This window comes from Anopheles cruzii, chromosome 2 (genome assembly GCF_943734635.1).
Source record: "Anopheles cruzii chromosome 2, idAnoCruzAS_RS32_06, whole genome shotgun sequence".
NCBI classification, from domain to species: Eukaryota; Metazoa; Arthropoda; class Insecta; order Diptera; family Culicidae; genus Anopheles; species Anopheles cruzii.
The window spans coordinates 46025776-46051120 of NC_069144.1; the positions used below are offsets into that span (position 1 = coordinate 46025776).

Genomic DNA, 25345 nt, shown 5'->3' on the forward strand with positions numbered 1-25345 from the left:
GGCGATGGTCTCAATCAACGCACTACCCGCGGACTGCAACGCCTGGCGGAACATTGCCGCACGCTCGTGAGACTCCTCGTGATCGATTTCGACCAGCACGTCAGCGCCCTTTTCCGGTTCCCGGCGGCCCATCGCACCACCGTCCACCGCCAACGGCGCGTGCTTTTGTGATTTACCATCGTTGCCACGCTGTGGATCCACGAGCCGCGTGTTTCCGAGCAGGGGCCCAGGTGAAGGGAGCGGATTTTGTATCAACTCGAACGACGTGCTGGCGCTTCTCGATGATGTTCCTGCACCGTCGCTGTCGCCGCCATGCAGCGGTGCCGGTGACGAGCCACCGAGCGCTGCCGGTGCGATCGATATATTTTCCGGCTTCGGCCGCGGTCTCGTTAGTTGGGATTTGGCGAGTTTGCACAGCGACGACGGCTGGCGTCCTGCGGTGGCCGGGGGATTCAGGGAGGAGCGTGCCAAATGCTTCAGGCTGCTCACGGAGCGCGAACGTATGTAAGCCGCCGCAGCGGACGGAGAGCCGACCGGGCTGATCGGGGCACTGGATGACGAGGGGCTGTTCAGATTGCTCCCGCTACCCTGGCAGTGGCAGATCATGTGATACTTGAGCGAATCCACGTCCCGGAACGATACGTTGCACATCTTGCACGTGTACAGGTTCTCCCCGTTCTCACCGTCCGGGTTTTGCACCACCCCGAAGCCGCGCGAGTTGAGCAGCAGATCCTTGATGATGGAACGCTCCGGATTCTGCGGGTGGTTCGCCACCGTCATTGGCGGTGTCGAGGTCGGCGTTGGTCGCAGCGGAGGAACGATAGGGCCACTGGGGGCCGTTGAAATTTGCACATGCAACGGAACGTGATGCGGTGGTGGTTGTGCCATATCCACTGCTGCCGTTGATGCTGCCGCTGCCGAACTGGATGACACCGAAACCATCGACGACGACGACGACGTGGCTACGAACGTCATCGTTACAGTCGGTGCCACGACCGCTGACACCACGGATACCGCCGATGTCGGTTCTAGCACTCGCTTGCGATACGGTTTCAATGCGTGCGATGGCTCACCGTCTACCGAAGCGCTGTTGACCGTCGCTGATGCCGCTGGTTGCAGGAGAACCGAGGCCTGCGATAGCGAATAATCTGCCGTGTTTGTCGTCGTTTTGGTGAGGTTCAAAGGCTGTATGCCGCCAGTGCTTGGCTCATCGGCATCCACGATCGTACTGCCCCTGCTCCCGGGCCTGGTGCCGGCTGCGGAAGAAGACGCCCCTTCTGGGCCATTCGACAGTAGAGGGCCATTTTCGGCATTGTCACCGACGGACGTCAGCGAAGATGATACCACCTGTAGTAACGGTTGTCTTTGCTGCTGCTGCTGCGCCTGCTGCCGAACAGTGGCGCTCGTTTTTGGTGCCACAATCGCTTTGCTGGCCAAATTTATCACATTTTGCTGCTGCTGCTGCTGCTGCCCGGGATGATGAAGGTAGTGAAAGTAATGTTGCTGCTGTTGCTGCTCCTGCTGTTGCATTTGTTGTAGCAAATGGTGTTGCTGGTGCTGCAGAAGTAGCTGTTCTTCTGCCTGCCGTTTGTGCAGCAACGCATTGGCCAGAAGCCGGGTGGAAGTCGAATCGTGCGCCGCTACCATTTGTCCGCCTTGCATAGGGTTGCAGCTGCCCGTCGCCGACACCGAAGAACCGCCGCAGCCGCCGCCACCAAGGGGGGGAGCCACACCGGTAACCGAAATGCCCCGGCTTATGCCCGTTATTTTATGGTACTTCTTCTGCAACGGAGCCTCCACCACGTCGACGATCGCTTCGTTCTGCATGATAAGCTTGGATATGTGCTGCTCGAGCGATTCTGCGTTTTGTCCGTTCTGAAAGGCCAACGCGTTCGCGGTCAGTAACCCTTCTACCTCCTCTAGCTGGTGTCCGACGGCGGCGGATCTTACCAGATAGTGTGGCCCAACGATGGCATGCGCAGGACCTACTCCTCCTGCTTGTGTGATTGATCCGAATGACCCAACGCCAGAATTACTGCTACTGGTAACGCTACTCTGCGGTGCACTGGAGTATACGACGTTCACATTGGCCCCGACCGGGCCAACGGTTGCCACTGGTTTGCAGTCGAATTTGTTACTATACAGGGCTGCATTGTGGAACTTGGGCTTGTACGGTTTCTCCACCAGCAGCTGCTGCGGCGAGTGCACTCGGTCCTCCATCGGAGATCCACGATAGTTCATCTGGCACGAAAGAATGGAACACTATTAACCACTGCGCTCTCAAAGGGCGGCCGCTCCCAAGCCGTATACTCACAATTTCGGAACCACTGTTACTCAGCTCCTTATCATCAATGTCCGACCCACCGATCGATGCACCGTCCTCGTCCAGCAGCAGCGGGTGTCCCGAGGAATCCTCGCCCTGGCTTTTTGAAGCATGTGCTCGCGACCTGCGATTTCAGTGGGTGTGTGGGAATATTATCAGTTTCAGTGCACTCCGCGTGCTAGGTACCGTCCGTGCTACTTACCGCCGATGTTTGTAGAGGTTACTTTTCGTTTTGAACGCGATTCCGCACAGAACACACTTGAAGGGCCGCTCGTTCGTGTGCCGTCGGATGTGCTTCTCCAGGACCGACGGTTTGCTGCAGTTCATCTGGCAGTACGGGCACACGTACCGGCCAGTGGACGAACCACTGGCTGCCCCGGGAGCGATGGCTGAGGCGACCGCACTGTTGAAGTGCTGGCCGATTGCGGCACCACTCGCGGCTAGAAGGGTTGTACTATTTGGAAGACCAACTGTGGCCGCAACTGCCGCTGCGGCTATGGCACTTGCTACCGCCGGGGGCGACGGTGAACCAGACGAGCCGGCCGAAGGCGACGAAGAACGGGTCACCCCGACGGAGGCCGAATGATGACGGCGGCTATGACGGTCGTGGTGGTGGCGCTGGATGGTCGCTTCGTTATCACCAACGTAGGCGCTTCCTCCGGCTCCGGATCCGGCGTACATCAACCCTGCGGCGGCGGCGTGAGGTTGATGAAGCAACAAAGGAACGGGCTGCTGATGGTGCAGCTGATACTCCGCCGGCTGCTGCTGCTGCTGATGATGCTGATAGCCGACGATGAATTGTACCGGGGTCGTCCGCGGTTGGGGCGATCGGGCGAACCGGCTCGGGTGATCGCCTCCGACGGTGGCCACTATCGGTGCACCGGCGCCCAAATCACAGCTATCAGCGACGGACAATGACAGCGCCGATAATGGCTGACCACCACCCCCGGTGGTGGTGACACTACTGGTGCTGTTGTTGGTGGTACTGGTTTGTTTCTGAAGTCTACTGACCGGCTGCTGCTGGAGCAGCAGCGACTGAGGATGGTACGATTGTTGACTGTAACCGATAACCGCTTCCACAGGGTGTAGCAGCGTTGAATAATGGGACTGCTCGTTGACACCGGGAACGTCAAAGCTCCCGTTGGCCAGTTGCCGACGGCTACTGCTACTACTGCTGCTGATGGTGGTGGTCGACTTTCGCACTATCCCCGTTTTGGCACATTCATCATCGTCGGCGATGATGCGTAGATGTTGGGCGTTGAGCTGTGTAGGCGCCACCGTGGAAGACGCTAGGTTTATGAGGGGAGCCACCGTCGCGGAAGGACGTACGACCACCACCGGCTGTTGGTGCAACACCGCGGGATACGATGGCCCAACTGCACCGTACGGATCGGTGGCCGTGCCCGGCGGTGTGTGACTGTGCTGTGCTACCCACGCCGCCGTGTTCGCCGTGCTGGAGGTGGAACTTTCGATCAACCCGTTCCCGAGCGCTAGTAGCCTCCCACCGGCGGCGGTGGCGACGGCGGAGGCTTCCTGTGCGCTGCTCTTGCCCTTTCGCTCCCTCTCGTCGTCCTCTTCCTCCGTGGGGGTGACACTGGCAATACGCTTAAACTTCTTATGCAGGTACTTGTGATTGGATGGCGCACAATTGCTGGCGATCACGTTGCTCGCCGCCGCCGCCGCCACCACCGCCGCCACACTGGCGTTCTGCGCTATCGTCGTCGTCGTGCTTGGGCCGCTAATCGCGCTGGTGACGGGCTCTCCTCCGGTGGCAGCTTTCCGTTGTTCCCCAGTGCTGTTGACAATACTCGACGACCCACCGTTGACCGGGCCCACCGCGGAATAGTGTGCTGGCTGGCTCACCGAAGACGTGCTATTCCGTTCGTTATGGAAGTCCGATAGTTCCATACTGGGCTTAGCAGCTCCCCCTCCTGGATCATCTGGAACAAAGGGGAACGCAGAGAACTCGTCAGTCGATATTTTTGTCACGGGAAGCACAGTAAAGAACGTGGCTGATGTCACACCACACCGAAGAGGATGGTTAAGGCACTGAGCGAGCAGACCGGGTGGCGCATCAGCTGCGCCACAAAATGCAAAATAAGAGGATTACCTCATCTGGCGACGAGCGTGTCTGCCACCGCGCACGCTGACGTCATTCGTCCAGAACACGCCGGGGGAGGGAAAAACACAAACAGCGCGCAGAATGCATGTCTCGAAACGGTTCCACTCCCCCTTAAAGGATTAGGATCGAAGGTAAGGGCGCCACGCGCCGCGCTACTTTACGGCCCAGCAATGAACACCTCACCTCGGCTCGGAGCTCGCGACATATGGGAAGGTTCGCCAACAAATCCGAGGTCCCCCACCCGCGAGAGAGTTGGTGTGGGAGGCGATCGCTTACATTTCCTACCACACACACACACACGCGGAGGGCCCAACATCGCACCATCTCGGGGCGACGGTCATCGCGTGGCACGTGGCGCGGGGCTTGACGCAAGCGATCGCCATCGACCCAGCCAGCCATACGTCACATGCGGCGCCCTCTCGGACTTGGCGCGTTGCGCTCGATCCCAAAATCTGTCGTCACATCGTCGCCTGGGGCTGGTGGGGGGGCGAGACCTGACAAAACAGCGAGTCACCGTTTTAAGTGTTTGCACCTCCTCACGTCCGTCCGTCCTATAAGTGGACAAACGCACACACAGTGATCGGCATCGGCGATCAAGCAAACACACGCAGTCTCTCGCCGACGTGAACCAATCGCGAGCCGTCCACCGTCGTTTGTGCAACTCCGTCGGACGCGAGAGAGAGAGGAAGAGACGGCGGGGGGACCTCCAATAGCGCGCGCGGCATTCAGCTCGCGGGTGCAAAAATACATTTATCGACAACGCGCATCAGCCGATCGCTGCGGCGGCGGCAGCGGCCCGCTAAGTCGTCATAAAACCGGGGCCCCAGACGGCGGGGTGGGCGGCCGGGTGGGCGCGCTACCCCCCTATCGCTGGCGTGCGGAGGCATTAGCCGCCTGCCGATGCGCACTCGAAAAGCAGCCGCTCCGAACGCGGAACGGAAGTCCCAGCACCGCGGGTGCTCGAGTAAGACAGCCTGTGTGTGCGTTCGGGTGTGTGTGTGTGGCTGGCGATCGCGAGCGATCAATGAGCAGCGAGTGCCAAAGGTTGAGTCAGCTGCCCCGCGAACGCGAGCGCGTTTGCTTTTTTTCGTGTTGTTTTCGTTCTACTTCTGCGCCCCAACGGCCAGGACGGGTCCCCAGTCAACCCCAGACTGCGATGGGCAAGGTCAGTCGCGGTTGGGGAGGGTGGTCACAAATTGACTCCCCTACAGCGGAGCGACGACATCACCCTGCTGCCGCAGAAGGAGAGGATTCCCTCTGGAGATTCCTGTTACGCGCGATCGCGACTTTAAGCGTATCTAAAAACAATAGAATCGAATGCTGCTGTCCATCTCTTTATCTGTGGGGAGAACTGGCGACACCTCCCCCGCCTACCCCCGCAAACACAGCTGTTTTACCTGACTGTCTGTTGATTTAAACTGTACTCTCCGCCGCCGCCACGGCTCCACGGGTCTCCCCGATTGTGTGGGGGCCATTCGCGTGTCAACTTGCTACCGTCGAACTAATGGCGGCCACCACCAGTAGCAGCGGTCTCTATCTTCAGCTCGATTGTTTATTTGCTCGCCGATAAGAGATAAAACCAAGAAGAAACACTCATCGTCGCCGGCGACGTCTCCGTGTCACTTGCGCAGAGCGGTAATCACCACACATTGCGCGCCCGCGTGTGTGTGTGTCTTTTCCGGCCTCTCGTGTGTGGTGCGTAGTTGCGCACTGGTTCCCCCTTCGGTGGGGTCACGCTTTTTTTTTGCTCCATTCCCAGCCATTCGATTCGCGCACGTTCACCGCCACCTCCTCCTATCTTGGTCGCTACGGATGACGTAAATCGCTGTGGTGGTGCTCCTCCGGCTGCTGTTGGGCTGGCCACGGATGACTAATGAACGTCACCCCAGCCCCGCCACCGAAACACGGTGGCCTCCTGGTCGGTCTGTGGTGTGGCGCGTCGTCTTCGCGAAAGGGTGTTTTGCTTCTGGGGGGCGCAGCAGCGCGACGAGCGCGCCACGCAGTTTTTGGCCTTGCCCGCGCTGCGTGCCGGCTGCGCGGGTGTACATACGTGGTTTGTTCAAACATTCTCGCGATTCCGTTCCGGTGAGGTCGAGCGTTGTCATTTTGAAAAATCAGTTTATCATGTCTTTTATCCCATTCTCGACGTTTCGTGGCCAAAGCTATGCCGCAAATGCATTAATTGTTGTCGATGGGATTGTCCATCAATGATTTCATTCGGTTCTGAAAGCTCATAGTGCACCACTCCTTTCATATCCCACCATTTGCACAGCATAACCGTTGCAAAGTGAATATTTCGCTTTGGTTGCGATGGACCTGGTTCGCCAGGCTTTATCCAGGCATTTTTGGGTTTCGGATTCTTGTAATAACTCCCCTTTTCATCACGAGTAACGATTCGATACAAGAACCCCTTTCTTTTCTGCCTTGCAGGCAGTAATGAAAAAGTACTCCCGACGCCAGAGCCAGATGAGCCAAAACACGTCCAAGCAAAACAGCTGTCAAAAATTGAATGATCACTCATTATGGCCGAACTTGTCACCATAAATGAGTGACATGAGTAGCAACATAACGCCGCAAAAAAAATCGAATATAGGCAGAACGCGGAAATTCAAATGTCGCGAATCCCTTTCGAACAGACCACGTGTTTTCCGCAAAATTGGTGCCACCCAACAACGCGTGCAACCGGGCGCATCAATCGCACTTTCGCGCGTGCGTGTGCGCTGTTTGTGAAGGTCGATTTCGATTCACTTAATTCGCCCCGACAATTCGGATCACCCTCCAGGGACACCCCTCATTCGGTCGGTCGGTGTCGGTGCGTCGGACGTCGTGTCTTTGAGATGAGTGGGTCGCGCCGACGCACTTGAATTGACGAAGAATGCCGGATGACTCATGGGAGGTGCCAAACGTCACATTCCTAGGGCGATGGCAACCCTTAAATCGAGCCGCAAAAAACCGGGCCCAAAACAATTGAAATAATAGAACCATAGGTTTAGGGAACCATAAGTCTGGCCGGCTACTGATAATCGGGAGAAGTCGGGAGTTCTCCCGGGGCCAACGCACACCATCATACGCGGCAGGCAGGGCGCGTTCGGTAGTCCGATGTTTGTCCCCCGCTTGCATCGCAATGTTCGCGAAATAGGAAACGCGACAAAAGCGCTGATAACAGGCGCTTTTGACCGACCGCGGGACGGACCCCGCCGGATTCTATACCACCACAACAGAGGCGGCAGTAAAAATGGTTTCAACTTCAAAGTCCACCCCGGGCGGGGGGTTCGCATAAAACGGTTTGCGTTTCGCGCGTTCCAAGTGGCGAGGGGGTATGACGGCCCGGTGGAGCTGCAAGGTAAGAAACTGACGAGCTAGCAACAGTCTGACGGAGAGTCAGACCCAAACCCGGTGGCCACTGAAGACAGGACATGGACCGTGCACTGTCCATTAGTTCCGTGATGTGGTCCATGATAGCACACACACACATAGCACAGCACACGGCGTCTGTGTGTTCCTAAACAATTCACGTACTTCTGTGCGTACTGCGCGCCGCTACCGCTTACCTTCTGCCGCCGCTGTGGACCGCAACAAGGCCGGGCCGCCATTCTCCACAGCCAAACCCACAGGATGTCACCAAATTCAGCACTTAGCATTCAGTTTCCTAGCGGATGATGTGATGCACTTGCCAGCAGGCACTACTCCCCCACACAGAGCTGTCCTCTGTTCGTTCTCCAGTCCCCGGCTCCCGGCTCGCTGGTGCACTAAGTCTATCCGACGCCGCCCCCGGGAAGAAGAGTGTAAATCCCACTCTAGATTGGGGCACACATATTTGCAAAGATAAACGACTGGCCAGCGTTGCAATCAGCAGCCTCTAGTCTCTCTCGCTCGCGCTCACGCCTCCTGAAGACTGATAGTAAACACACCAGAACACGACTGATAGTGGCCACTGAAACCCGTGGCACCCGAGGCAGCCGTCACCGAGAGGCACCACAACGCACAACGTCCGCCGTGCGTTTACTCAGTCCGCCGCCCTTAACGCACTGACGGGCTAGGCCGCGGGTGCGCGCGATATTGTACGCGGCGAGTCGAGAGGACGACAGGACTCAGGCCAGTGGGGCAGGACGGCCGCCGGGGGGCCTGTGAGTGGTAGCGCCGCGCGCTAGCCGAGCTGGCTGATTAGCAGCCTGCCGCCTGCGTCGGTGTGCCCCGTCTGCGGCCTAGCCGCTTATCTGGCGCGGCAGAAAGCGAGAAAAGCCCCCCCAAACCTCATCCCCATGGACTAATCATGGACCGGCGACGAACTGCGTCATCTGCTCGCGCTTCACAGCGAATCACGATGATAACGCTATCAATATCGCTCTCCTCCCCACAACACTAAGACGGGGGGAAACTTCTCGACGGACGCGGACACGGCGCTTCCGTCGAGGGTCTCGCGGAGCAACGTGCGATTCCGGAGATCGTTCCCTCGTTCCTTTGGGATCATCCCCACGGCCCGGATATTTTCAGTCATCCCAGTCAGTCGTTGGATTGGTTCCGTACACTTGGCCGGGCCGGGGCTTATCAGGAAAGGTTCGAAGGTGGCATCCCCCGGGCGGCGTTTTTTGCTGGGGACAGTGTGTCGACGGTGTCGCGCTATCGCTAATTTAATTTGCGCGATTCCGCGGTCGCGGTTGCGAAAACCGGGTGCGGAAGGGTGACCGGGCGCGGGTACATACGATGCGTCGTGCTACCCAATTTGCCGTATGTTTCGCGCTCACTCGCTCTCTCTCATCGAGACCCCCTTTCTGGTCTCGCCTTCTGGTTCTGTGGAGTCCTCCTCAATTGTGCTAGGTTGCCCCCGTTCATTCGCTCTCACTCTGTCCCGCTCTCTTTCTGTTACACGCCGTTCGGTCCGTCGTCCTATTCCTATCTGTCATTCTCCAACAAATGTGGCTGATATGGAATGAAACAGTTGATTCAACAGGCCCGCGGGACGACCCGCGGCCCCCCCGGATCGTTACCCATTGCCGCCGCCCATCATCGTCACGCGCGGACATCAGCTCCGGCAAACGGCGCACACGCCTAGGCCAATGTGTGTTGGGGTGTTCAATAAGTTTTGCGGTTCGTTACCGGAGAGCTATGCTACTGACCTAATTTTTATGTTAGTACACTCTTCATATGAACGTATGTGAAGTTTCATTTTAATCGGTCACTTCATTCTTTGTTTACAAGCCATGTAGTATCGACGTGTCACAGTGATTTAACTTTTAGTTTTGAAACGTTTAAAAGTAAATGAAATTTATGAACGAATGTTGAAAGTATATAAAAACTCTTCGCTTTCAATTCAAAGTACATTAAAAGGCGTGTTTCTGAATTTAAACATGGTCGGTACAAGCCGAGACGACGATCCATGTCAAGGACGCTCGAAAACAGACACACCTCCTGAAATCGTAGAAAAAATACAGGACGTCGTATTGGAAAATCGTCGAATTACTGAAAGAGCCAATAGTATAACCAATATTTTGACTGAAGTATTGGCTTTCAGAAAGCTCGGTGTAAAATGGGTGCCGCCGGTGTAAATTCTAATGCAAGTTTTTCGGCAACATTTTGAGCTTTTTCGAAAGTATAAAGTGGATTTTATGCATTGAAACATTGCTATGGATGAAGCTTGGGTCTATCACCATGATCCTGAATCAAACCAAGAGGCTAAAGAGTGCTCTGAACCGGGTTTTTCGGCTCCGAAACGAGTTCGTGCCCAGAAATCGTTCAAAAAGGGGTTAGCATCTGGTTTTTCAGCATGTTCGAACTGTTGGAGTATCCACCGTATTTAACAGTTTTGGCCATAACGGCTGTGGAAACGTATTTAGCAGCCCTTTCAGTTTCTCACTTCAGGGATGGAATTTATAAATTGGAGTCTCCTTGGAACAAGTCCACTGATGTTCAGGGAGACCATACTAATGGGGTTTTCTTATCGAACCGCAAAACATATTGAACACGCTAGTGGCCGTGACTGCAACGCACCCGGCTGGGGCGGCGGTGCTGTGTTGCGGCGCCTTGGTAGTTTCCGTGCTCTGGGATACCCCACCCAGCAGGGTGTCGGTCAGGGGTTGACAAACATTCTCTCGTCCACGTCGTCGTCGTCGTTGGGAGTCGCGCACCTCCCTTAGCGCGTCTGGCAGTACCACAAAACGTCACCCGTGCTGTTTACCCTGTGGAGGAGCAGCTCCACACAGAGACAGAGACGGACACACACCGGGTGGCCGCCCCTCTCTTTATAGCACGATGCGCATGCGCATGCTCTGCACACTATCTGTTGATTATGTAAATGTTGATGAGCAATCGCAATACAAACAAACATCCTCACGATCGCCACCACCTGATCCACACACACACAGCGATGTTTTCTCGTGGCCCCACCGGTGGACAATTGGTTCTCGAAACACACACACACAAACTGTTGCTTACTTACCTTTAATTTTGATTTTTACATCCGTCTTTTTCTCCGCCGGCTGCTTGACATCCGGGCCCAGCTTCCGACCGGTGACCGCCGCCGCTTCTGTGGATTGGGAGGAAACGAAACGAAGTGACGTAAGTGTGAGAGAGGGAGAGAGTCGGACACGGGAATCGGATAATTATGCCAAATTCGCATCGCGGTCTCGGAGATGCACGATCCTCCTCCCCACCCGGAAAGAGTTCCCGGAAGTAACAGATGGTTCCGGCCGGGTGTTCTGGTTTTTAGGCTTGGCCCGGCCACCCCTTCTCCAAGTCTTCCTCCGGAGTTCCGGGTTCCTCGTAGGTGCTCATGAATATCGGACACATAATGTTGGGGAAACTCCACACTAGGGGAGCAGCGTAAACAGAGCAGCGAGTGAGGTAGGCATATCTGTTGGCGATATCCTTCTAGACCATGTGCCCCGCCCCGCTTCGTCTGTGGCGTCTAAGATCTCCGTTATCAGAGGGCGCCGCCGCTGATATGCGCGGCGGCGGCGTGTTCATGACTCAAACACGTACTCACGAACTCGCTTCTTCTTTTCACACACACAGACAGACGGGAAGATTCCGCCGCTTCCTCGACGGTCACCAACGGAGCGAGCTAGTGCCCCGCCGGCCGTTCGGCTGACCAACCTCTTCGGCCAACAACAAAAACGATGGCGTCTCGAAGGAATCACGACGACGAACGGGGAGATGACCATCGGGTGTGTCGGTCGGGGGGCCCCTCTCGTTTGCCAGCCAATTGAACGCGGCTCGCTGGGCGACTGCCTGGCGACACAACCTTCTTTTTTGCCCGCTCCTTCTTTGGGCGCCGGAGCCTTCGCGGAGACGCAGAGGCAAGACAGCAAAAGTGTACCAGGGCATACCGGCGGCGGAGTGAACATGATATCGGCAGTTCTTGTGAGGACCCCTCTCGCTATATCTCTCTCTGTCTTTCATCGGGAGCATCGGTCCTCGGGGCGAGTATTTATATTTTATCACAAAACTTAAATTAAGGCAACCTCTGTACCGGAGTTCATCTTAGGCATGAATCATTCCACAAGTGCGCAGGGCGGCACAATTTGTCACACAAGGCGCTGGTCCGAACCCTTCGCGTCGGCACTGACCGGCGTGTCTCCACCATCCGGGTCCTTCCTCTCTTCCTTTTTCCCTCCCAATTACTTATTATTCGTCTGCTGCGACCGATACAGGCCGCTCATTCCCACACGTTGTCGTCGTTGTCAGCAGCCATTCTGGTGATTACCGTCGTGATTACACCCGTGGCCGTCGCCGTGGTGTGCGTGCGTCCCCCGGTCCGGTCTTGTGTATATTGTTGTTTTTCTGTTCCGTTCGCTCCGAGAGAGATTCTGAGAAAGCGCGCAACAGCATCGGTCACCGAAAAGAAGAAGGCCGAATACGAAGCAACAACAGCGCAAAGGACTTCCAATCTGCTCTGCTGTGTGTGTGTGTGCACACCCCAAACAAGCACCATTTTTCCCGGTTAACCCCAGGGCGGCGGCGCGATTCTTTCTCAATTTTCTCTTCTTCACACTGCTTCTCCATTCCGAAGACCGCCGGGGCTGGGCAAACAAATTCGAGTAGGAAAAGCATCGAGAATCAACGATGACGACGGCGTCGCCGCCGCCAAGGCTCCGGACGGTCGGCCCTGAATCAACACACACGCCCGCCAGCCAGCCAGCCAGTCAACCATTACACGAACCAACCACCAACATCCAGGCATCGAGAAAACCGGACCGAAAAAAGCGCTGCCGTCTGTTGCTGCTGCCGCCGCCGCCAGTTGGCCGGCCAGCTTGTGTTTCAGTTGATTTCGGGGATCACTTCGGGGAGATTCCTTTGGGCGTCCCTCGCGGCTAAATAAAGAACACCAAGAAGTGGTGGTGGCGAAGGATGAAGCAACACGGGGCCGACCCGCCGGCGAGCAACAAGCGACCGAGCGAGTCACAGACGAGTACACGAAACTCAGACATACAAGTGTGAAAAACGACCACAGGCCGGGCCGGGCCGGGCCGGGCGGTGGACCGGCACCCCCGGGTCAGGTCTCGGCATCGGCAGGTTGGCGCCAAAGCAAAATAACGCGTATCGGTGTGTCGGCACCGTGGGAGGAAGCGAGAGAGACAGAGACTGAGATGATGCCCGACTCATCGAGATGACGAGACTCGCGCGCGTCATAACGGCGGGGAATCTGGCAGCGACAGAGCGAGCGAGAGAGAGCGAGAGACTCAGCTGCTCTTTTCTTGAACCGATGAGATGAGATGCGAAAACGAACGAACGTGAAGCGGATCGGCCGGCCCAGGCCGCCACAGGGTGAATGAATGAATCTTAGTGGTTCATTTGGCTCACGCAACTTCACGCAATAAAAACATGTTTTGCCATCGTCGTCCGGGTCCACACGGGGCTGCTGGGTTCCCCCGGATGCGAACGGAAAACTAGACCCAACCGAGCCAACAAGAGGGCGGCCATTTCTGTTTGATGCTTAATTTTCTCGCCGACGTCATCTCCAAAATGTGCGGCACTTTACTCCATCGTGTTTATTACAACTTTTTTCCCATTCGCTGCTATTGTGGCTGTTCTATTTTATTCTAAAAAAGCATCCGGGCGACAGCATCCGAAGCAATTCTCTTAGGTGGTCAATATAGAGCGTTTACTTTTTGAACAACCGATCACTTCACTTTTAAAAACGTCAAACTTCATTCTGGAAATTGTAAACATATAGTAAAAACTTTGAAACTTACGAAATGGGCAAAATGGCTCATTTGATTTAAGTCCATTCACACCTCGGTGGTTATGTTAATAAGCAGAATTGTCGTATTTGGGGCTCGAAAATTCCACACGTCGTGCAAGAGAAGCCAATGCACTCCCAACGAGTGACTGTTTCGTTCGGAATTTGGTCTGACGTCCCATCATCGGCCCATTTTTCTTCGAACCGTCGATGGAGTCTCATCTTCGGAAATCGAATAATCAGTAGAAATGGTGTTGTGAATTAGTCTCCAAGAAGTTGCGATTTGACACCATTAGACTATTATCTTTGGGCTGCGGTGAAAGATAAATGTTACACGAACAAACTAGCAACTAGCCCGGTCCGTTCTTCTATAAAAAAAAAAAAAAAAAAAAAACTAGCAACTATTGGCGACCTCAAGACCGAAATTCAAATTGCCATTGCCGAGAAAATTAATGAATCAACCTTCCAAATAAATATTCAAGCATTGAAAACTATTACGCCATTTTTTTATAACAAAATGAAACAATGAACGTTAAATGGTCCGTTTTTGCAATCCAGGGGCCCAAAATAGCCCCCGAGTGAGTTCTTATTCTGTCGCAAAGCGTAAACATTTAACACATCGACCACCTCGACACTCTCTTTCAGCTATTAGCATTATTCCGTTAATCCAAAAAAACGGAGCAAATTAGCTTTTATTACTACACGACGCACAAACACAAACCACAATTCCATCCGCTAGTGAGAAGGGCAGCTGGTGTGCCGCCCGGAATATGCGTCATTCGAGGAGCCACCCGGCGGCGGCGGTAGGTAACCTCCTACCTCCTCTCAGGATCATCGCTAAGAGAACGATCGATGATGGTGACCGGTTTTAGAACTTTTTGTTGGCAATTGCTCTGTGTTCAGAACCCGTAATCTGGACACACACCGCGGACCGGTGATGAGATGTCGCCCGGGACCACCATTCGGGTCATACGATCGGGCTTCCCTTGCGTCTATCCGTCCCAACTCTATCTCTCTGTCTAACTGCTGCTTTCGGAGCAGTTTGCGACGGAGATCCTCGCCGACGATCACGCAGGCAGAAACACGGTGCCCAGGCGCGGTGCTTGCGCGCAGACACGGCGTCTTGCTGGCGGCGTAACAATAACGGGTGGTATGGAGAAACCGAAACTGGTTTTTCGAGCACCCGCGCGCGCGCGATCGATTAAAGTGCAGCGTGGTGGAATGAACCCCCAGCACACCGTGTGTGTGTGTGCTGCTGTAGGAGGAGAGACCTCCTACGGATCGAGCGGGTGCTAAATTGCCAGCCAGCAAAAACATCTGGATCCTGGGCGGTAGAGCAGCCCCGAAGAGGTGTGCTACGCGGTTCGATCAAGAAATTCGAACACGGGGCAACTAAGAGTGTCAAAATAAATGCACGTGATAACTTCAACCATCGTGCATTTTCCGGGCATTCAGTGTGCAGCACCCTGAACCGGAAAGCGCGCGCCCCGTAGAATCGTTTGTCGGGATTCCAGCGGCAAGCCGGAATACGTGCGCCGGAGTCAAACCTTTGAAGTGTAGAACACATAACTTGGGGCGCGGCCGAGCGAAAGAACCCGAACGAAACGCAATAGGCACGGCCCGGCACTCGGTACGGAGAGGAGAGGAGAAGAAGCCTGTCTGGGTCGGGGCCGGCAATGTAGGCGACTCGACGGCGTCACAGCCAATAAACGAACGACGAATGAACGAATAAACAACACCGGGACCCCGCGCGTTCGGCCATTACAACAGAAACCTGTACCTTTCACACAGCCGAAAAGACCTGCTTCGCCGGGGTCCAAAGGGTCCAGTCCGGTCCGGTCCGGTCCGGGGTCCGGCCGACCGTTACCACCACCACAGCGCTTGTCTGGGCGAGTGCGGGACGCGGAAAACACTTGCGAAGCGGGCGATCTCCGAAAACCTTTGCGGCCCAAAAGAGACGGGCACCAGCACCAATCGAAGGCGAAGTGATAAACGAAAGACAACAACGCACCTGAACGGAGAGCCACGAGGAATCCTTGGTTGGCTTGGTTCGAAGGAGAACGAAGGACAGGGACTCTCCTCGAATCGAAAAAAGGTGATCTCGCCTGGCCATCGGTCCGGTGAACGCTTATTAACTTGTGAGCTACAGAAGGGATACCCTAGAAGGGTGTTCGAGACTTTGACCGGACTTTGGTCGTCGTGTCGTGACCGCAAGGATCTGAAAGGAGCCTTCACAGTCTGGCATCGATCAGGCGACAGCAAACGCGCTCTAAGTATGGGATCATCAAATATGCCGCTACTGTCGCGACGAAATTGCCTCACCAGCAACGTGGTGGGTGATGATGGCGGCGGCCACGGGGGCCTGAACCCGGACCAGCGGAGTGTGCAAAAAACAGCCAACACAACACTCTACTCGCCGCCCCGTCGTTGTCGCGCCCAAACCGGCTCCCAGCACGCGGAACGCGCCGAGGGAACCCCTTGTCGTCGTTGGCATGTCGAGATCGGACCGGTTTCGCTGCTTTGTCTGTGTGCGTCGTGTCGGAGGGGTTGTTCCTGGTGATCAGGAACCGAGAAACATAGATGATGATGACGATGCTCTGCCAACGGCCACTACCACCACGCCGGGCAACCTGTCTCTTATCGTCGTGTGTATGCTGTGCGACCCCCCCACGCGGCGGAGACGCGAAGCGAAGTGGATATGCAACAGCGTGGAGTTTGATCCACATACAAAAACGAGGCACCGAAAGCATCGCCAGAAGGCGCTTCAGCAGCTGTCTGCTGTTCTTTTTTCTGTTCTTATTTCTCACTGTTGACACAATCGCCAAATATTGCCATGTTATTCCTTCTTCCAAAGTCGGCATCTTTACGTTATTTTTACTCTTCTTCTAAACCCATTCTCTTCTAGTTCTACATTCCTGACCGTGTCGAAGTTCTATCATCTGCCCACCACGCCACATCACACAAACAATATTATTAGTTTGGCGAAAAAAAATCCATAATTGTGATCGATATCGAGTGATCGGTATTTTGTTTGTTTCACTTCCAGTTGTGACAGTCATAAAACAGTTGCAAACCATTTGCGCCAAACTGGATTCAAAAAGAAGCTCAATATTTAGGTGGCACACCAATTAACATCAAAAACTCATGATGGATTGAATTTCCATCTGTGAAGCCTTCGCCAAACGGAACGGAAATCGATCCATTTCATAACGGGCGATGAGAAATGGGTCACATAGGACAATATTGTGCGAAACCGAGCAGCAGCTCAAACGGACTAGAGTCCAAGAAGGTTCTACTGTATGTGTTTGGTGGAACTTGAAAGGATTCATTTATTATGAGTTGCTACCGTGTGACCAAACACCAAATTCAGATGATCTCTACTTTCAACAACTGGAACGTTTCAAGATTGACCAGAAATGGCAAGAATAGGCCAACAGAAGACGAGTTGTGTCTCATCAACGACGCAAGGTCACACAGGGGCCATATATTTCGGACCATCAGCCACCCAGCGATTGCCGCGTTTTTCGCGCATCGCATCACAACTTCCTGAGTGATAAGAAATTCAGGGTTCAAGAGATGATTGTGAAAATTGATTAGTACCGTTTTTCGCCAATAACAACCAAGACGTTTCATCAGAGGGACAGGATGAAGCTACTGAGCGGTCCGCTTCGGAAACATTTTAAGCAATGTTTTGAACGTGGTCTGGAAGCTGATTGCGAATCTGCTTCAGCGGTTTGAAGATGAAGATGGGAATATGAATATGAAAAATGTATTGGAAAGGAATCCACTACTATTTGGCTGATGGTTGTACTGATGATTGCTTCGAATAACAATATTTTGAGGTATTCACTTCATCGAAAACACCGGACAACTTTAACACCTGGTAGACACCTGGTTTTATTTGTGAGCTTGCGCAAATCGCGCCACCAAAACGAAGCACCATTTACACACTTTGGAAGCATCACCGGCCAAAAACAACCGTGCCGCCCAAAAGTTTCCCAAAAGATTTTCAATTAAAGTATTACCTTCCGGATGCATAATCTCGAATCTTTATGGATTTAAATGATACTCCTAACCAATCTTAATCCCAACCCTATCTTACGCGGACCGAGCGACAGAAAGACACAGTGCGAGAGCGAGAGAGAGGGGAAGATAAACAACGCAACGTAAGCGGCAAATCCGCGACATTGCACCGCAAAAAAGGTGCTGCCCGCTGCTGCTGTCGTTAAGCCTCTACGGATAGTTTATTTCTATCGCCTGGCCTGCGCTTGGCGCGCGATGTCGACCGCGGCGGCGGCGACCAATACCCACCGGGTAGAGTACACTTTATTCGCGAGCCGAGCCGAGGATTTCCCAGCAAACATTCGGTGGTCCGCCCGCTCTGTGTGTGTGCGCGCGGTTTCTCGAGACGGATTCGCTCTTTCGCGTTTCGGTCCCTCCATTACGTAAGGGGAATTCCCGGTGTACGGTGTGTGAAAATAGCCCAAGATGTGCCATCGTGCCATGGCGCGATGTTGTTGTTGTTGACTTTGCTCTCAGGGTTATTTATTCATGAGTTTTCCTATTCCGAGGCGGTGCATTCCGATCGAATTTGAGTCATTAGGAAGCTGTCGGGCATCGGGTGTGTGCGGCCAGCAAGAAAATGAGACAAAAGAGCAGCGCCGGAAAGACTTCAGAGCGGAACGGCAATTATACGTTCGACCTTCGTCATCGAAGATTTCTGCCCAAAAGACTTGATATGTTTGGCGCCCCCGGGAAAGATGAGCACCGGGTTCTTGGATGGTGCCAGTTTCGGGCGCATCGGAAACCTCACATTGCTAGGGAATGGAAAGGACACGAACCGGGACCGGGACAACGACTCGTATTTCGACCCGGGACCTGCTGCTGTGTCAACTTCTGCGCGCGCCGCAGGAGTTCCGTTTACCCGCGGTGCGCATACGGCTCAGGGAAGCAGGCGGAAACTTTGTCCCCTGTGTCCCTCGAACACACACACACATAGATATTCCCTCCCACGGTTCGACACAGCCGAGAACGTGTGGCCTTGACTCGTTCCTATGGTTTCCTCGGGGTGTTCGCCACTCAAAACCATTTGACATGCCAGCGGGCCTAAGGAGGACACATTTTTGGTGTAGTGGATGACAGTGTGTGTCCTCGACCCGGTAGAAGGACATCCCAGCAACAACAACAACACAGGCACGCAGAACAGGGGTCATTAAATATGATTTCGAATGGGAAACTCACAGTTTTAACACGGTCTTCCCACATTCTTATAGCGCCGCTTGGCCTGGCCTCAACCGGTGGTACGGAGGACCGGTGTGTAGACAACACCTCACTCCCACCGCCACCGCGTGACACGCGGAATAAAAATAAAAACACTCACAAACGGACCTGCGGACCTAGCGCGCATACCTCGCGCGATCGATTTCTACCGATGTTCCGACCGATGTTGTACGCCGTCGTCGTACACCCTGCCTGCTGCCCTGCCTGGGCCTGGGGGCTTTCGGTTTTGGCAAATATTCTTTAAATAGACGCGGCGCGCGGCTAATAAAAGCGCGATGGGGTGGTAGTCCCTCATTTTTTCGGTGGGATTTCGGCAGGAACACCTTTCCCCGGCGCACCGCGGCCGCGTTGCGTTTGCTGGCACCAGCTGACCAGATCCAAGGCTGGCCGCCCCGTGCGATGGGCCGTCGAGACCAACGTCGCGGCCTGGGTCTATCGGGATCGCGCGAAGAAGAAAACACACTTGTGTGTGCTCTCGAGTTTCCGTTTGGCGCTCGGTCGGATGGGAATTGCCCCAGTCGGTGTGGCGCGGCGGCGGAGCAGAGCGCGCAGGGCAAGGGTTGCCCGTAAGCAGCAGCAGCTTGACGATGCGCGCGGTCGCGAAAATAGATTCGTAAATGTACGAGTTTACTAGGTCCGCGCGATCCTCTGTACCGCGATCCTCCACGTTGGTCGCATCATGGTTCGCGAGGTTCACGTTCCGTTCCCTTGGTATCTGCTTGGTGGGCTACTAAGCGTACTTTCGGGATGGTTGAGCCCCGTGCTTTCATAACGGGGAATGGAAGTAATTGGCACCATCCAGTATTCTCCGATTCCGATCCAATATTCTTACCTCGTCCACTCTTTCAGAAGATTGGCTTTCATTTCTTGATTGCCTAATTTGCTGACTGCAGCTCTGCTTCTGGGTGCTCTCTCTCTCGTGGCCGCGCATTCTGTCTCATTCTCCCCCTTTCAAATTCGTCCTTTTCTGTACCCCTTCTTGCTGAGGCTCAAGAGATTTTCTCAAGCATTTTAAAAGGACGAATACCTGCCTGCCGCTGATCCCGTTAGCTCCGTTTCTTTTGTCTTGGAAAAGTCAGGCCCCTTTCGGGGTTCGGGCTGCGAAAGCCTGAAAACGGCAAGGACAAGGATTTGCAGCAGGTACCACACCCCGGTGTGTGCAGCCTCTCGAAACCCCGGGGCTCTCCAGTCTCTGCCAGTGGTAAGCGCCAACAAGTTGTTTTATGACCAGGGGATATTCTCGCATTGCCCGCAATGTCACATTGCCGAGAGCGCTTTGATTTTACTGAATGATAGCCGATGGTGGACTTTCCCGATTCATACGTACTTGCTTTGCCGGATCCTTTTTTGCGGGCCATAATTAGCGCGCCTAAGCCTGTCGACTCCGGCGATGGTCTCCTGCTGCTGCTGCTGCTGTTGCCGTCTCTCGTTGGTTGCTCATGCACTTTTCTTCCTCACGGTTGATTTTTCGCACTTTCCGGACAATCTTCGACCCGGTCAACACATTTACGATGCGCCGCTCCACGGCCGCCACAGGATTATTTGCCTTCAGCCCTCACTACACCATCATCATACTCATAGGAGAATCACAGGAAATTTTCACTTTTTCACACTTTGTTGACACTGGGCCAAAACAAGGGCGCCCTCACCACCAGCACCTATCGGTGTTGCCACTTCTGCCGTTTGTTTTACACTTCTTTTTTTGTAGCAAAATTTTAGCATCGCTTTTGGCTCACACTGGTAAATATATATGCGTATAAAAACAGCTATTTCGCGGACTGTGTGCACTGCGCGGATTTCTGACCTTGATTTGCTTCGTCCTGCCGTTGCAGAAAACTAACCCAACAAAGTTACGATATGCTTGATCCGGTGTGTGTGTGTGTGTGCTGGTTTCGGGTGGGTTACGGAAGTTTGGTCGCTAGCAGCAGGACCTTAGGCGTTTCCAGCAATGGGACCCGGGGACACCCCACAGACGCGTCGTAAGTGATAAAAGTGCCACTCGCAGCGAAACTGGAAAAGAAGGAAGCACATTAGCGATTTTAATTCACGAATAAAACGGAGAGCAGCAATGAAAATAAGCGCGAAACGACCGACACACCGCGCGGCGGATGATGTAAACCCCGAATGTGCCGACGATGTGTACTACGATGATTGCGCGGCTCGGTGACGACGACGAGCCAGCGAACGGCGAATGCGTTGGAGAGCAAAGCCCCCTGTATCACACGATTACACAGCCGCACCATCGCAGCACACATGGGCGGCCGAACGACGGGACATTACGTACAGAGGAGGAGGAAACTGCGTGCCCACGATCCGGCTTCCCTCTCGCTCTCTCTCCAACACTTGGGTCCTCGGGTGCTACTCACTTTGGCGAAAATATACACCGCGCGCGAACCGAACACAAAATCGACATCAACTGCGAGCGCTCGACCGAAGGTGACAGAGCACTCGATGGCAAGAATTTGCAATTCGATTAGAAGACGCGCTAGACGACGACCAGTTGGCTCGGGCTGGTTGAGAAAACACACTTTTACCCGTCGAGAGACGCAGAAAGCAGAAGCCGCCGCCGCCGTCTTCGACGTCGTTCTTCATCGCCGCCTATCAGCAGCAACGGCACACAAGCAAAGCGGATGTTGTGTGGTGGAATACAAATACCTTTTTTTCTGGCGCACCATACAGCGGGCTGTCTCACTCACACGCTCTCGCTCTCTCTCGCGACTGCAAGTGTTGCGTCTGCTCTCTTTTGCGCCTTCCAAACAAGGGGTTACTCCCTGCCCGCGATCCGCACACTCTTTGCTGTGCCAAGTGTCTCGGAGCGTTCTGTCCAGCTTCAGCACACGCCGCGCCCCGATGGGTGCTCTCTTTCTCTCCCATGCCCTCCTCACACGGTCTGTCGGTTCGTCGGTGCGGTGTTTCCTCGCTCCTCGTGCGTTGCTCTGGTCCGGAATGCGATGATGTCGCGACACGCGCGCGCCTATGAACTGTGTGCTTGAGTAGCCGCAAAAAGGGGGATTGTTGCTCACAATGACCAATCACACACAAACACACGCGGCGCGGTGGCGCACTTACTCACTGCACGGAACACTCGCGTGAAACACACAACAGGTATATCGGTATCCGCCGCCGCCAACGACCGAAACCGTACAACAAACGGATGGGGTTCTCAGGGGGCGCGCGCGCGGCCAGACACTATTCTTGGGGCACGGTTTCACTGGACACAACACCCACGTAAAGTCACTCGCAAAGTGAGCCTTTTTAATCACCGTTTTATGAAAATTAAGCAAGTTAACTCACCTCCACGGCACCGCGTTGGGGTAGAACCCCTATAGAAGGGTGGAAACCGCTAAAGCTGTGACGCACAGCACAGGAACAAACCGTGCGTGCGTCCAACGCCTGCAACACATTAAAAACAATCTGCAGTGTACCGAAAAAAACTGTACTTCACTCCTCGAAAGTTTACCAACAGTTCGCCTGAACTTGTTTTGAAAGTCTGACTAACTTTTCCATTGCGTTCCCGGGCTCTTTCGGAAAATTCGAAATCGAAAACAAGAAGAAGAAAAATAAGAACTAGAAGAATGAATTTTGTCCGAAATTGTCCATGATTTTAGTTTAACTTTTTCCCAACAGATGGCACTTTTCTCACTGACATGTCATTTAAAACTTGCCGCCAGGAGCGCTGCCGGTAACCGCTGTCAAACACCGCTTTTCTTCTGACGTGTCGTAGAAGTCATCGGATCTTGTGTGTGCATCGGGCCGGTCTCGAAAGGCGTTTTTCCTTGCAAACCCTCGCTCTCTCGGAAGGAACCGTGTTTATAAATTGCAACAGTAGCTCCGGGTGCACGTGCAGCATGAATCTTTTCGGTAAGATACTCGTGGCGCCGGAATCAACTGGAACGCAAGCGGCCACTTGCGGCTCAGCCGGCACGCATAACGACAACTCGTTTCATTCACAGGATTGATAACGCTTGTTAGTTTAATTGGGACCAGTTTGGGCGCAGTACCCACCACACAACGCACAGTTGCCGCTCATTTGACGGCGCAGGACCAAGAACGGTTTGCGAAGGTTTACAGCGAAGGGCTAAAGTCGAGCGACCTACAGTCGCTGTTCTTCACATCATCCAATGTAAAGCTTCCGGCCAACGATGTGGTGGGCACCTGCAAGCGTTTGCTCGCGCTTCACGCGGAATCGAAGTTGAACGTAAGTGTCTGCATCGTATCTCCCGACGAGTCTTCCGTAACCCCGATGATCCCCTTTGTAGGATTTCGAGAAAAACTTCTACCTGATTGGTGCCAGTAAAAACTTTGGCTGCAAGGAAGCACTGCCGGCCAAAGTGGAAACGGCTGTGAAGGCGTCCCTCGCGAAGGATGCTTCATCGACGCAAGAGCTCTACTTCAACTTCCATTCCGCCAAGCTGGTCGGCGTGAAGCTGGACGAGAAAACCCGAACGGCGCTGGGCAAGAACCTGCAGTCGTTGGTGAAAAAGGATGATTCTTTGAATTCGCTCGGCCACACGTTCGCCGTTGCGTCCGAACTTGGCCCGGCTGGCGCGTTCGCTTACGATCGCATCGAAGAAGCGTTCGTGCAGGCAGATGAAGTGGACGGAAAGATGCTACAGTTCGAGGGCGGGCTGAGCATTACGGCACTGATCGTAAACAGTGGCTTCAAGCTGGCCACGAGCCTCAACAAGCCGGCCCCCATCAACGCGGAGCAGGCGGTAAAGTTTGCCGCCTATTTTCTGTCTCGCGTGTCCGTCCAAACGCCCAAAGGTGTCAGTCTGCTAATGGACGCATTGAATTTGCTGGCCTCGCAAAAATCGATCGCTCCCATCTGCGTACGGTTGGCGAACAATGGTCAGCTGCTTCCCGAGAGCCCCGTGCTGACGGTGAAAGTGTGCGATCTGCTCGGCAAACCCATGTCCCCGGCCCTGGCAGCCCTTTCGACGACCGTCACGTCCCGCCCATCGAACGAGGCGCTCGTCAGCAAGGTCAATCTGGTCCCAAGCAAGGACGACGCCACGCTCTACTCGTACAACCTCAAGGCGGCCTCCCCGCAACGCGGCCAGTTCCTTGTCGACATCGAAGCTGCTCCCGCTTATCGTCAGCTGCTGAGAGTCAGTGTGTTGGGCAAGGTGCGCGTCAGCTCGCTGGAGATCGGTGTTGGTGATACCGACAGTACCTCTGCCAGCGTAAAGCGACACACGGTGGCTCACCCGGGCAAGATAAGCACGCTGCTGAATGCCGATTCGCAGCAAAAAGTCATCCTGAAGACTGTGTTGGTGGACGAAACGAGCGGCAAACCAATCGCCGTGCACCAAGCGTTCGTGCTGTTGCGCAACAAAGAGTCCCGGCACGAGATCATCTTCGTGGCCGAGACCGACTCGAGCAAGGCGTATAAATTCGAGATGGATGTTGGAGCCCGAGCGGCGGACTTTGACCACAAGAGCGGTCTGTACGAACTGCACCTGATTGTCGGCGATGCCCTGCTGGCCAACTCGTTCCAGTGGCACGTGGCCGATGTCGAGCTCAAGTTCGCCCTGACGGATGCAGCAACGAAGGAAAGCTCCAACGTTGGTGTCAACTCACGCCAACCGCTGCCGGAAATCGTCCACCAGTTCCGTGCTCCGGAGAAGCGTCCGGCCCGGTTCGTCTCCGACTTGTTCACCGGATTGTGCGTGGCTCCACTCGTGATTCTCTTTTTCCTGTGGGCCAAACTGGGAGTGAACGTTCAGAACTTCCCCCTGTCGCTGGGTGCGCTTGGGTTCCACGTTGGACTCGGTGCCATTCTCACGCTGTTCGGTGTCTTCTGGCTACGGTTGAACATGTTCGAAACGATGCGCTACCTTATTCCGCTTGCACTGTTCACGTTCTTCTGCGGTAACCGTATGCTGCGCAAAATAGCTCGTGGAGGAAGCGAGAAGTAGAGCCGACCGGGGTAGTTAGGGAATCTGCGCGGTACGGCGCTGTGGCGAGGTTCGAATAAGCACACCCACAATTCTCCGACTGACTGAATGTGAAGCAGAAGCAGCAGATGAGGGATTGACAAATGATTGATCTCCTAGCGAGGCAACACCATATTGAGTCATTAAGTAATGCCGACTGGAAGTTACAGATGAGAACAAAAAATCATTCCCTAAAAAAAGAGGTTCAAAACGTGATCCAGCCGGGATCACGGCAAAAGCAGGGCCGGATCAGGATCAGCAAACCAGTCTTAAGTTAGAGCATTTACCAAGAGGCCCTACATCGAAATTAGAGGATCTCGCGAACGTTGGGTATCGTCCCCCATTTCAGCCCAATTCTTTTTGTGGACCATTTCAACTTCTGAACAAACCGCGGTCGACATGCAGGGTGTGTAACGAAAGTAATTTGTTTCCCAATGTTTCTCACATTTGCATTAAATAAAGGAGTAGAAATTCACAAGGTAAACGATGAAATAAACTTTTAG

The 25345-nt window shown here is 54.3% G+C and overlaps 2 protein-coding genes across 2 annotated transcripts in view; one reads left to right on the forward strand and one right to left on the reverse strand.

Moving 5' to 3' along the window:
* LOC128279161 (uncharacterized) overlaps positions 1 to 21495 on the reverse strand; it is a 29292-nt gene extending 7797 nt beyond the window's left edge. Inside the window, exons 1-6 of the mRNA XM_053017880.1 lie at positions 21438 to 21495; positions 10882 to 10968; positions 2526 to 4263; positions 2315 to 2447; positions 1951 to 2241; positions 27 to 1875 (exon numbers count right to left, since the gene is read on the reverse strand). Of these exons, the coding sequence (XP_052873840.1) occupies positions 27 to 1875; positions 1951 to 2241; positions 2315 to 2447; positions 2526 to 4263; positions 10882 to 10968; positions 21438 to 21495 (4156 nt within the window). The remainder of the gene's footprint in view (positions 1 to 26; positions 1876 to 1950; positions 2242 to 2314; positions 2448 to 2525; positions 4264 to 10881; positions 10969 to 21437) is intronic.
* Positions 21496 to 22666: 1171 nt separating this feature from the next.
* LOC128277255 (dolichyl-diphosphooligosaccharide--protein glycosyltransferase subunit 2) lies at positions 22667 to 25319 on the forward strand. The gene is made up of 3 exons (XM_053015700.1): positions 22667 to 22764; positions 22857 to 23101; positions 23163 to 25319. The coding sequence occupies exons 1-3, from the start codon at positions 22752 to 22754 to the stop codon at positions 24822 to 24824; spliced, it is 1920 nt and encodes a 639-aa protein (XP_052871660.1). The 5' UTR covers positions 22667 to 22751; the 3' UTR covers positions 24825 to 25319.
* The last annotated feature ends 26 nt before the right edge of the window (positions 25320 to 25345 follow it).